The sequence below is a fragment of the Letharia columbiana genome (genome assembly GCF_014066305.1).
Source record: "Letharia columbiana isolate WasteWater2 chromosome Unknown Sc0000025_s0, whole genome shotgun sequence".
Taxonomy (NCBI): domain Eukaryota; kingdom Fungi; phylum Ascomycota; class Lecanoromycetes; order Lecanorales; family Parmeliaceae; genus Letharia; species Letharia columbiana.
In genome coordinates, this window is record NW_023501067.1 from 27,810 (window position 1) to 41,538 (window position 13,729).

The 13,729-nt window shown below is 24.9% G+C and overlaps 1 protein-coding gene across 1 annotated transcript; it reads right to left on the minus strand.

Annotated features, from left to right (window-relative positions):
• Positions 1–432: 432 nt before the first annotated feature.
• Positions 433–1,465, minus strand: HO173_007504 (uncharacterized protein; the record flags this gene model as incomplete). The annotated part of the gene is made up of 3 exons (XM_037309407.1): positions 433–1,198; positions 1,324–1,405; positions 1,447–1,465. The coding sequence occupies 3 exons, from the start codon at positions 1,463–1,465 to the stop codon at positions 433–435; spliced, it is 867 nt and encodes a 288-aa protein (XP_037163486.1).
• Between the last annotated feature and the right edge of the window lie 12,264 nt (positions 1,466–13,729).

Sequence of the window (13,729 nt, forward strand, 5' to 3'; positions counted from 1 at the left end):
TTCTCCGCTTGCTGAGTGATAATTTGATGTGGAACCGTGGAGAGCATATGACGTGGGATCTTGGAGAGCTGAGCCGTGTTCTTGACGATGGTGGCCTTGTTACCGCTTAGTTTCTCCGCAGTGTTCTCCGCATTTGCCTGTTGTAGTTCCTCCTCTTGCTTCTCAATGCAGTGGGGATGATAGGCCAAGTTGCAGTGGTATTCTCCGCTTGCTGAGTGATGATTTGATGTAGAACCGTGGAGAGCATATGATGTGGGATTTTGGAGAGCTGAGCCGTGTTCTTGGTGCTAAGGGCCTTATTGCCGCTTGGTTTCTCCGCAGTGTTCTTTATAGTGTTCTCCGCAGTGTTCTCCATAGTGTTCTCCGCAGTGTTCTCCGCATTTGCCTGTTGTAGTTCCTCCTCTTACTTCTTAATATAGTGGGGATAATAGGCTAAGTTGCAGTGGTGTTCTCCGCTTGTTGAGTGATGATTTGATATGGAACCGTGGAGAGCATATGACGTGGGATCTTGGAGAGCTGAGCCGTGTTCTTGGTGCTGGGGGCCTTGTTGCCGCTTGATTTCTCCGCAGTGTTCTCCGCATTTGCCTGTTGTAGTTCCTCCTCTTGCTCCTCCTCTTGTAGAGTATCAGACTGAGTGGCTAGCTGGTGGCTAGCTGAGTGGCTAGCTGAGTGGCTAGCTGAGTGGCTAGCTGAGTGGCTGACTGAGTGGATAACTGATATGACGTGGGATCTTGGAGAGCTGAGCCGTGTTCTTGACGATGGTGGCCTTGTTGCCGCTTGGTTTCTCCGCAGTGTTCTCCGCATTTGCCTGTTGTAGTTCCTCCTCTTACTCCTCAATGCAGTGGGGATGACAGGCCAAGTTACAGTGGTGTTCTCCGCTTGCTGAGTAATGATTTGATGTGGAACGGCCAAGTTGCAGTGGTGTTCTTCGCTTGCTGAGTGATGATTTGATGCGGAACCGTGGAGAGCATATGACGTGGGATCTTGGAGAGCTGAGCCGTGTTCTTGACGATGGTAGCCTTGTTGCCGCTTGGTTTCTCCGCAGTATTCTCCGCATTTGCCTGTTGTAGTTCCTCCTCTTACTCCTCCTAATTGGTAGAATTGGTAGAATTGGTAGAATTGGTAGAATGGTGGAAGAAGAATGGTTAACCAAATAGGTGGAAGGATTATTATTCGATCCCGGACGCGTTTGGTGTGACTACAATATTTGAATGTTAGTTTAACCCACCTATCGCTGGCTTGGGAGGAGTATGTAGGGGGAGGACGTATCCGTTCGGGCACCTTTTGAGGGCCTTTCAACGCTCTTTTTGAGGGTCTTTCAACGCGTTTATGAGCAGTAGTAGGTAGCTGTTGGGCTCGCTTGCGGCCTCGATTGCCAGCAGTAGCGGATTCGCCGAGGGGTGGCCTGGGGGCGTCAGTAAGGGGCTCTAATTGGGCGAGGGGTACCGAAGACGATTGTGTTCATATTGGTGGAATTGGTAGAATTGGTAGAATTGATAGAATTGGTAGAATGGTGGAAGAATAACAAACAGATGGAAGGATTATTATCCGATCCCGGACGCGTCTGGTGTAACTACTATAACTATTATATTTAAATATCCATTTAATCCACCAATAGTAGACCAAACTTCATTATTTTTACAGCGTTAAAAAGCGCACACCGAGTTCTACAATTTACGAAATTATAAAGAAACAGTATCCGTAGGGAGCTGGTTATTTCAGAGTGTAAAACTTCTATACACAAATTTTTGATGAGGGAGCTTGGGAGGGCTAGCGGGCTGACTTAGTCAGTCTAGCCAAAAGGCGTAATAACCCCGAATTGATAATTGGCTGCATATAAAAATTCAAGGTTTTCAAGCTTAGCCCTACCTTATTCTTTTATATATACTAATTAGATTATTTAAATAGAAGTTTAATATATAAAGAAGATAGTTTAATAATAAGAAAAATTAATATAAAAAAGAAAGTCTTAGAGAGAAAGGAGAGGGAAAGAAAAGCTTAGATATCTATCGCGTATATTAAATTTTTAAATTACTTTAAATTATCTAGCTTAAATTAGATATTAATAAAATACTTTCTCTTTAATTTTAAAGATTTAAGCTTAAACGAATTACGCTTATTAAACGCTATTATCTAATATAATCTTAACTACTTCTATAATAATTATAATTATTATTATAATCTATATAGATTAAAAGATAAAAGATTTAAAAGAGCGAGCTAGTAAGTAATTATTTTTATCTAATTTAGCTAGCGCTAAATTACTATATACTTATTAAAATTTTCGTATATTTTATTCTTACTTTTTTATCTTTAAGTCTTACTACTTTTATAGAAATAATTATTTTTTAAATTAAACTTTATAATAATATATTTAAAATAGCGCGTAATATATATTCTCTTTATTTCTAATATCGATATTTACTAGAATTAACGTACTTTTTAATAAAATAAGCTTTAATTAAAATTAAGAATAGCTTAATATTTATAGATATTTATATAAGCTCTTTAATTCTTTTATATATATTTACTAATTTATCTTTTTATAGTAATTAAAGTAGAAGAGATTAAGTTTAATAATTTATTATAATAAATATTAAATATTAATAATAATAGCGATATTAAAGAGTCTTAATATAGATTAATTAGATAATAATTAAGTTCTTAATTAAAATAAAAAGCGAAGAATAAGTTTAATTAAAATAAAAATATTAAGAGATCGCGATAGCGAATAAATATATTTATATTTAAGAAGAAACTAATTAAGAAAGTAAAGAAAGTCGATATCTTAGCTATTAACTACGCTATAATTATTAAAAAGCGTAAAGTTAAATATATTAATATATCGTTATTATAATAGAAGTAAGCTCTTAAGTAAATTAAATAAGATATAATAGATAAGCGATAAGTAGCTTTTAATTCTAATTATTATTCTAGTAAACTTATATTTTAATAGTATTATATAAAAAAAGTATATAAGTATAATTACGAAGAAGTTTAAAGTTTTACTTATCGCGCGAATTATTATATATATAAATAAAGATAAAAGCTCGAATTAAAAGAAAATAAATAATATTAAAATTAAATAAGATATAAGTATTAAAAATAATTCTACTATATACGCTAATAATTAAGTAGATTTTATTTTTTAAACTATTTAAGAGCGTAATATAGAATTTAACAATAAGCGCTATTATAGCTTAGATATAATAATATTAACGCGCTAACTAATAAATATCGAGTTATTATAAAAATCTTAAAATATTAAATACGATTATATCTAGAAGATAAAATTATAAATCTTTATTTATATATAATTAATTTAGCATATAATAATAAAAAGTTTACTACGAAAACTACGCTATCTAAGTTAATATTTTAATCTTAGTTATTATTATCGCTATTATACGAGTAATATAAAGCTATCTTTTATTTAAATATATCTAATTCTTAATTTTAATTATTATTATAGATAATACTAATTTATTCTAGAATTATTAAATATACTTTTATATACTTTCTATATTTAATCTTTTTTTTATATATCGCGAGAAGATAGCTTAAAGAAATATAGCTTATTATATTAAGCTATAATACTTTTAAGAGAATATTAAGAAATATATTAATTTTTCTAAATTAACGATTTAATAAAAAGGCTATAATTATAATACGTATAATTTTATATTAGATAGCGATATCGAAAATATATAATAAATATATAAAATTATCGTTAACGACTTTAATTATAAAGTATTAACGAATTTCGTATAACTAATATTAGAGAAAGATAAGCTTTTCTTATTATTAGTAGATATAGCTCGCTTTCTTTTATATATATAAAGTAATAAAATATAATTATATTTAATTTTATATCTTATTAATTTAGCGTAGTTATTAATTAGAATAATAATTAGAATAGTTACTTCTAAATATAGAAATTCTAATCGAAATATCTTATATATATATTATTCTATAATATAATATTATAGATATATTATATTATAGAATATCTCGCTAAGATTTTATATTATATTAGATATAAAATAATATAAATTTTAATAACTTATATTATATTAGTATATATAAAAGAATAAGATAGGGCTGAATTAGAAAACCTTGAATTTGTATGTGTAGTTAATTATTAATTCGTTAGGTCTACGCTTTTTGGTTAGACACCGCGGGTAAACAAATTAGCGTCCGCAACTATTAAAAAAATAGGTGTACGTTATTAACACATAGAATAACTTTTTTGTTTTCTATTAAGTTTTTGAGATTTTTTTTTTAAATCGTAGACCGGAATATGGGCTTTCCGAATTTTTAAGAATTTCTAAATTTAGTCTTATAATTATTAAAGCGCAAGGAATTCAAATATCGCTCACCAAAGTTCGCTCACCAAAGTCCGCTCGACAGCCCTGATCAAAAAACAGGTGTACATTATTTGATTTTAAAATAACTTTTTTGTTTTCTATTAAAATTTTGAGATTTTTCTTTTAAATTATAGAACGTAATGTGGGCTTTCAGATAAAAAAAGAATTACTAAATTTAGTCTTATAGATATTTAAAGGCAAGGAATTCAAATATCGCTCACCAAAGATCGCTCACCAAATTTACTCGACAGCCCTGATTAAAAAAAACGGTTATGAATTTAATTCATAGGCCTTTACTCGTTAGAGTATAATATAATAGATTAATATTCTATATTATATTATATCTTTTCGACTAGTAAATTTACTTCGAAGTATTTATTAATATAAGATTAAGAGAATTCTAAGTCTTTAAAGTTATTATTATTAAATATAAAATAATTTTTAAATAATATAATAAATAGATCTTTATTACTATTATAAATCTTATTATAAATAAGATTATCTTCGCTTTATAATAGATTACTTAAATTTAATTTAATAAAGATTAAACTTATATTACGCGTTAATATAAAAGAATAGCGTAAGATTATAAGATAATATATAATCTATTAAGAATTATAGAACTCTTATATCTATTATTTAAGATAGTATATCTTTTATAATAATATAATATTATTAATAGCGAAAATATCTTCGACTTTAATATTAAGTTATACGTTATTTTAATTTAAATAACTCTTATTATAAATATTATAATAGAATTTTATAAGCTTAAGAAAGTTATATTTTATTAGAGCGAGGCTATTATATTAAGTCGGGCTTTTAAGATTATAAGCTATAACGATTAATATTAAACTTATAAACTTAGAGTATTTATTACTCTTATAAAGTATATACTTTTAGAATTATTTTAATAGATTTATTAGAACTAGTATAGATACGATACTAGTATAGATGAGATAGAATAGAATAATAAGGCTATCGAACTATATATATGAGAAGAAGATATAATATAGTAGAGAATATCTTTCGCTAAGGCTCATAGCTATAGGGCTAAGTAATATATTAAGAATACGCTTATAATACTATTTCTCTCTCTTAAATAGCTATAGCCTCTATAGCTAATAGATTAAAGATATACGCCTATTACTTATTCTATATCTTTAAATATTTATAGTTTCTATAGATCTTAATTAAAGAAGATTTATCGAGATATAGCGATAGTAATCGAAGTTTAAGTCTTAGCGATTTTCTAAAGAATATCGAATAGTTTTAATTCATTTAAAAATATTATATTCGAGGTTTTATCGAATTGTATACTAGTTTTAACGCTATTTATTTCTATTATAAAGATTCTAAAGATATAAACTATATCTTATCTATATATTAATAAAATTCTTTAAATTCTTCTTCTTACTTAATCTACTTATTATAGTTCTCTACTTTTTTTTTTATCTTTAATATCTATTAATAATCTAATCTAAAAGCTTTACTATAGATTTACTCTACGTCTCTTATACTCTTATTATTAAGTTTATCGATAGAATTAAAGAAAATTTAATATATATATATATTATTCTTTAATATCTATTAATAGTCTAGCCTAAGAGCTTTACTATAGATTTATTCTATATCTCTTATACTCTTATTATTAAGAATTTATTATTAAATTTATTCTTTATCTTTATTAATTTATAGATTTAATAGAGAGATAGAAAAGAATTAAATATATTAAATATTATTTAATAGTAGGCTTTACTATATATATTATCGATATACTTAATAAAGAGATCGAATCGTTTCGAGGCTATTTCCGTCGCTATTATAGTAGACTTATTATAAGTATATTATCGATATACTTAGTAAAGAGATTAAACGTTTACTATTTCGAGACTATTCTTATCGTTATTATAATAGACTTACTATAAGTATATTATTAATATATTTAATAAAGAAATTATATATTTACTACTCTTATAATAGACTTACTATATATAAGATTATTAACTATTTCTTTCGATTCGCTAGTTATATAAATAATTTAATATCTTATTTATCTCTTAACTACTATTTATCGAATTCGATTCGCTATAAAATCGAGTTACTTATCTAATAGACTTATTTAGAAATACGATAACTTAACTTAATTTCTTATTAAAGCCTCTATTAGCGTATTTCTTTAAATTTATTTATTAATTCGAATAGAGTAAGTTTAATTATATTTCTCTTTATCGGGTATATAAAGAAGTCTTATTATAATATTAGAACTAGTATAGATACGATATTAGTATAGGTGAGATAGAATTAGAATAATAAGACTATCGAATTATATATATAAGAAGAAGATATAATATAATAGAAAATATCTTCGTTAAGACTCGCTAGCTATAGAGCTAAGTAATATATTAAGAATATACTTATAATAAGATTAATAGATAGTAAATAATTAATATTAATCGAATAATTAATATTATTAATACTCTACTCTTTCTTAATATATATCTTATAGTTTATATTAATATAGCTTCGCGGTTAATATTATCATATATAATAATTATAAATATTTCTAAATAGAAGTTAAATAATATTATTAATTTATTTATCTTACTCGTTATTACTTAAATATATAATATCGAAATTAATTATTAAAAGATAAGAGAAGAAAATATAAATAATAGCTTTTAAGCCGCTATCGGCGACGCTATAATCTAAGCGAAGTTATTTTATCTTATATAATTTTAAATTATAAATAATTATTTATTAATTTTAAATAATTTATTATAGAAATAATAATTAAAGAATAAAGTAAAATTTATATTAATAAATAACTAAATTCGAAATATTAAAAATTATATTATTAATATTCTAAAAGCGTTAAAATATAAGATCTTCCTTTTAAGTCTAGTATAAAAAATACTTTTTTAATCTATTAAAATTAATAATAGCTAAATTTTTACTATTTATAAAAAAAGTTTTTTAATTAATAATCTTAAAATTATTCGTTATTTTATTTTACTTTATAATTTTATTCTAATATAAGAGATATAAGTAAAGGCCTATGAATTAAATTCATAGAGTTAAATTTTTCATTTTTCTAAGTTAAATAAAGTTAAATTTTTCTAAGTTAAATGAAATTTTAGCTCTAGTTCTAAGTTAAATCGAACTCTAATCGCTTGCTATACGTTTTTAATCTACTTTTATTACTATAAAATTAATTTAATCTATGCGATATATAGATATATATATACGAAGAGAGGCGCGCTAAGGTTTAATTAGAAAGGTATATTAAGTATAAAGAATTAATTCGTAATAATTATCTATAAAAAATAGAGAAAGATTATATTCTTATAATAAGAAGTATCGAAATATCGGAAAAAAATAGAGATAACATGTTAATTAGTGGTGTGAATTTCATATTATCTTCTATCGCAGTAAAATCTTTCGAATAATGAAATAGCTATCAGAGCAAGATATCGGACGGTTTTAATTCGTCTAAATATGTATCGTCCGATGTTCCTTCTGTAGAGGCCCAATTGACTGTGATAGTAGATCCTTCTCTTGTGACGTTATTGTAGTGATGTATCATATTAATGCAGTGGGGATGACAGGCCAAGTTGTAGTGGTGTTCTCCGCTTGCTGAGTGATGATTTGATGTGGAACGGCCAAGTTGCAGTGGTGTTCTCCGCTTGCTGAGTGATGATTTGATGTGGAACCGTGGAGAGCATATGACGTGGGATCTTGGAGAGCTGAGCCGTGTTCTTGACGATGGTGGCCTTGTTGCCGCTTGGTTTCTCCGTAATGTTCTCCGCATTTGCCTATTGTAGTTCCTCCTCTTACTCCTCAATGTAGTGGGGATAACAGGCCAAGTTGCAGTGGTGTTCTCCGCTTGCTGAGTGATGATTTGATGTGGAACGGCCAAGTTGCAGTGGTGTTCTCCGCTTGCTGAGTGATGATTTGATGTGGAACCGTGGAGAGCATATGACGTGGGATCTTGGAGAGCTGAGCCGTGTTCTTGACGATGGTGGCCTTGTTGCCGCTTGGTTTCTCCGCAGTGTTCTCCGCATTTGCCTGTTGTAGTTCCTCCTCTTACTCCTCAATGTAGTGGGGATGACAGGCCAAGTTACAGTGGTGTTCTCCGCTTGCTGAGTGATGATTTGATGTGGAATCGTGGAGAGCATATGACGTGGGATCTTGGAGAGCTGAGCCGTGTTCTTGACGATGGTGGCCTTGTTGCCGCTTGGTTTCTCCGCAGTGTTCTCCGCATTTGCCTGTTGTAGTTCCTTCTCTTACTCCTCAATGCAGTGGGGATGATAGGCCAAGTTACAGTGGTGTTCTCCGCTTGCTGAGTGATGATTTGATGTGGAACGGCCAAGTTGCAGTGGTGTTCTCCGCTTGCTGAGTGATGATTTGATGTGGAATCGTGGAGAGTATATGACGTCCGGACGCGTTTGGTGTGATTACAATATTTGAATGTTAGTTTAACCTATTTATCGCTGGCTTGGGAGGAGTATGTAGGGGAGGACGTATCCGTTCGAGCTCTTTTTGAGGGCCTTCTAACGCGTTTATGAGCAGTAGTAGGTAGCTGTTAGGCTTACTTGCGGCCTCGATTGCCAGCAGTAGCGGATTTGCCGAGCGGTGGCCTGGGGGCGTCAGTAAGTCTCTAATTGGGCGAGGGGTACCGAAGACGATTGTGTTCATATTGGTGGAATTGATAGAATTGGTAGAATTGGTAGAATTGGTAGAATAATGGAAGAATAACAAACAGGTGGAAGGATTATTATCCGATCCCGGACGCGTCTGGTGTGACTATCATGACTATCATATTTGAATGTTCATTTAATTCATTAATAGTAGGCCAAACTTCATAATTTTTACAGCGTTAGAAAGCGCAAACTGAGCTCTATAATTTACGAAATTATGAAGAAATAGCATCCGTAGGGAGCTGGTTATTTTAGAGTGTAAAACTTCTATATATAAATTTTTGATGAGGGAGGCGTGGGAGGGCTATTGGGCTGACTTAGCCGGTCTAATCAAAGAGCGTAGCGAATCCGAATTGATGATTGGCTGCACATACAAATTCAAGGTTTTCAAGCTTAGCCCTATCTTATTCTATTATATATACTGATAAAGCGTTATTAGAGAAGAATTTTATAAAAAAATACTAATTTTAATAATCGATTATTTCGCGAAGAAAAAGAGTATCTTCGAGAATAATATCGAGATTACTCGCTATTTAATATTAATTAAATTTTAAAAGAGAATTTAATAATAATATATTATAAATATAGTAAGTCTTTTAACTAGCTCTAAGAATCTTTATAGCGTTATTATATAAATTAATAAAGAAAATAATATCTTCGAGTATAATTTCTAATCTTTTAGATTTATTTATAAAAATTAAAAAATAATCGCGTCGCTTTAGTTTAGAATTAAGATTATATATATTTTCTAATTTATAATTATACTTATTTAAATATTTTAAGAAGAGATTAACTATTAAAAGATTAGAAGTATTAAAATTAATTAAATTAAGCTTAACTTTACTTAATATTAAAAATCTCTTAAATTACGAAGAAAGAAAGAGTTATATTAAAAAGAGTATATATAAAAACCCCTTAAATTAAGAAGAAAGAAAAAGTTATATCGAAGAGAGTATAAATAAAGAACTCTTAGATTAAGAAAAAAGAAAGAATTATATCGAAGAGAGTATAGATAAAGAACTCTTAAATTAAAAAGAAAGAGAGAGTTATAGAGAAGAGAGCGAAAATAAAGAACTTTTAAATTAAGAAGAAAGAGAGAATTATAGAGAAGAGAGTAAAGATAAAAAACTCTTAAATTAAGAAGAAAGAGAGAATTATAGAGAAGAGAGCGAAGATAAAGAACTCTTAAATTAAAAAGAAAGAGAGAGTTATAAAGAAGAAAGCGAAGATAAAGAACTCTTAGATTAAGAAGAAAGAGAGAGTTATAAAAAAGAGAGCGAATTTAAAGATCTCTTTATAAATATATAAATATTTAATTATAATAATAAATATAGAAAACTCTATCGCTTAATTTTAATTATAGATATATATTTATAATTAGAATATCTATAATCTTAATAAGATTCTAAGTAAATAAAATAATACGAGTCTATTTACTTAATTTATACGATTTATTAGAATTTAAAAGAGTTTCTTTAAATAATAATCTAGTTAAAGATTAAGTAATTATACTATTCTTACTTTAAGATCTAATTAAAAGATTAAATATAATCGAAGAGAGAAATTACTATTATTATAATCTTATTTTAATTAAGATAATATCGCTATTCTTCTCTAACTCTCTTAATAAATTAAAACTCTCTATAATATTAATAAGCTAATTATTTTTTATTTAAGTTATCTCTTATTACTTAACTATAACTCTAAAGAGTAAAAAAATCTATAAGATTTAAGAATTACGATAAAATAATTATATCTACTTATAAAAATTAAATTTTATATTTAATTTAATATCTAACTCGAAGTCTAATTATAGCCTCGCGAGCGAAAACGCGTTTTTCTTCTAAAGTCTTTTTAAAACGAGTTATTATAACGAAGAAAAGAGAGTAAAGAAAGAAAGATTATACTTTTATAAGAGATAAGATTAAATTAAATATATAGTAAGCGCGTAATAAATATAGATTAAAGATAAAATTCTATATTAAAGTAGTTAGAAATAAAGTAAAAGAGAATTTATTTTTTATTTAGATAAATATTATCTATAAATAATAATAACTTATTAATAATATTTAATTAAATAAATTACGTATAATAATAATAGCGTAAAGCTAGATTTAATTAAATATATTACTTACGATAATAGATGATATTAATTTTTAAATAAAGTAAAGTTAAATTTAATTAAGTATATCGCTTATAATAATATATAATATTTATTTAAATAAATATTATCTATAGATAATAATAACTTATTAATAATATTTAATTAAATAAATTACGTATAATAATAGTAGCGTAAAATTAAATTTAATTAAATATATTACTTACGATAATAGATAATATTAATTTTTAAATAGAAGTAAAGTTAAATTTAATTAAGTATATCGCTTATAATAACGCGCGATATTTATTTAAATAAATATTATCTATAAATAATAATAACTTATTAACGATATTTAATTAAATAAATTATATATAATAATAGTAATATAAAGTTAAACTTAATTAAATATATTACTTACGATAATAAGCGATATTAATTTTTAAATAGAGTAAAGTTAAATTTAATTAAATATATCGCTTATAATAATATACGATATTAAAATATTTAGCTTCGCGCGTTATAGTATATAAAAGTTATTATTAAATAAAATATATTAAAGTAGATATAGTCTATAGATTTTAGCGTCGCGATTATAGACTATTAAAAGATTTTAAATAAAGTAATATATAAAGAAGAAAGTAGATTAGATAATTAAAAATTAAGAATACTATTAGATTTAGCGTATTCGCTTTTATAATCTTAGATCTTAATATTATTATAAAAAGATATAAAATAATAAAATAAAAATTTAAAAGAAGTTTTTTTTTTTTTTTTTTCTTTAAGTTTTTTATATTCTTCCTTTTAATCCTTTTTCTTTTTTTTTTTTAATTTTAAAAATTTTTTTTTTTAAAATTTAAAAATTTTTAAAAAATATAAAAATTTTTTTAAAAAATTAAAAATAAAAAAATTAATTTTTTTTTTTTTTTTTTTTTTTAAAAAAAATTAAAAAAAAAATAAAAAAAAAAAAAAAAATTTTTTTTTTTTTTTTTATTTTAATAAGAATAATATTATTACTTTTCTCTAATTTCTTTAATAAATTAAAATTCTCTATAATATTAATAAGCTAATTATTTTTTATTTAAATTATTTTTTATTATTTAACTATAACTTTGAAGAGTAAAAAATTTATAAGATTTAAGAAATATAATAGAATAGTTATATCTATTTATAAGAATTAAATTTTATATTTAATTTAATATCTAACTCGATATTTAATTATAATCTCGCGAGCGAAAACGCGTTTTTTCTTTTAAGATTTTTTTAGAATAAATTATTATAATAAAGAAAAGAGAGTAAAGAAATAAAGATTATATTTTTATAAGAGATAAGATTAAATTAAATATATAATAAGCGCGTAATAAATATAAGTTAAAGATAAAATTTTATATTAAAATAATTAAAAATAAAGTAATAAAGAATTTTTTTTTAAATAAATATTATTTATAGATAATAATAACTTATTAATAATATTTAATTAAATAAATTACGTATAATAATAATAGTATAAAATTAAACTTAATTAAGAATATTATTTACGAAAATAAGTAATATTAATTTTTTAATAGAGTAAGATTAAATTTAATTAAATATATTATTTATAATAATTAATAATATTAAAATATTTAAGTTTATATATAATAATAAATAGAAATTATTATTAAATAAAATTTATTTAAATAAATATAATTTATAGATTTTAGCGTTATAATTATAGATTATTAAAAGATTTTAAATAAAGTAATATATTAAGAAGAAAGTAAATTAGATAATTAAAAATCGAGAATATTATTAAATTTAACGTATTCGCTTTTATAATCTTAAATTTTAATATTATTATAAAAAGACGTAAAATAATTAAAAAAAATTTAAATTTTTTTTTTTTTTTCTAAGTCTTACGTATTCGTCGTTATAATTTTAATCTCTTCGTTTATTTAATTATTCTAATAGAATATAACTATATTCTATTATTCTTTATTTAATAGACTATTATTAAATCTTATAAATTCTTTATAATAACTTTATTATATTAAGTCTAATATAGTTAAAATTATTACTCTATCTACTTCTAATAAAAAAGAATTAAATTAAGCTATAAAATATTAGAAAAGAGATATTTAGATTAATATAAAAAAGAAGAAACTTAAATAGTATAATATTTTTCTTTAGAGTATATCTTTACTATTAGAGTATTAATTAATAAAAATTAAATATTATATAATTATTAATTATCTTTTAAGCGATATAAAAATTATTTTATATATAATATTTAGTCTTATATAAATTATTACTATTTAAAATATATTTTATAGAAATATTAATTTATATATCTCTCTATAGAGTACTTTAGATTCTATTTAAAAGCTTATCGATATTTCGAAGTTAAAAATCTTCGTCGCTATTATAATCTATATAAAAATCTTTTATTTTTCTACTATTTATAATTATTAAAGAACTAATAAAATTACTTCGATAGCTTTATTAATTATTAGAAATATAACTCGAAATCGCTATATTCTTCTTCGAAAATTTATTTATTACTTAAATTCTATTAAAGAGAA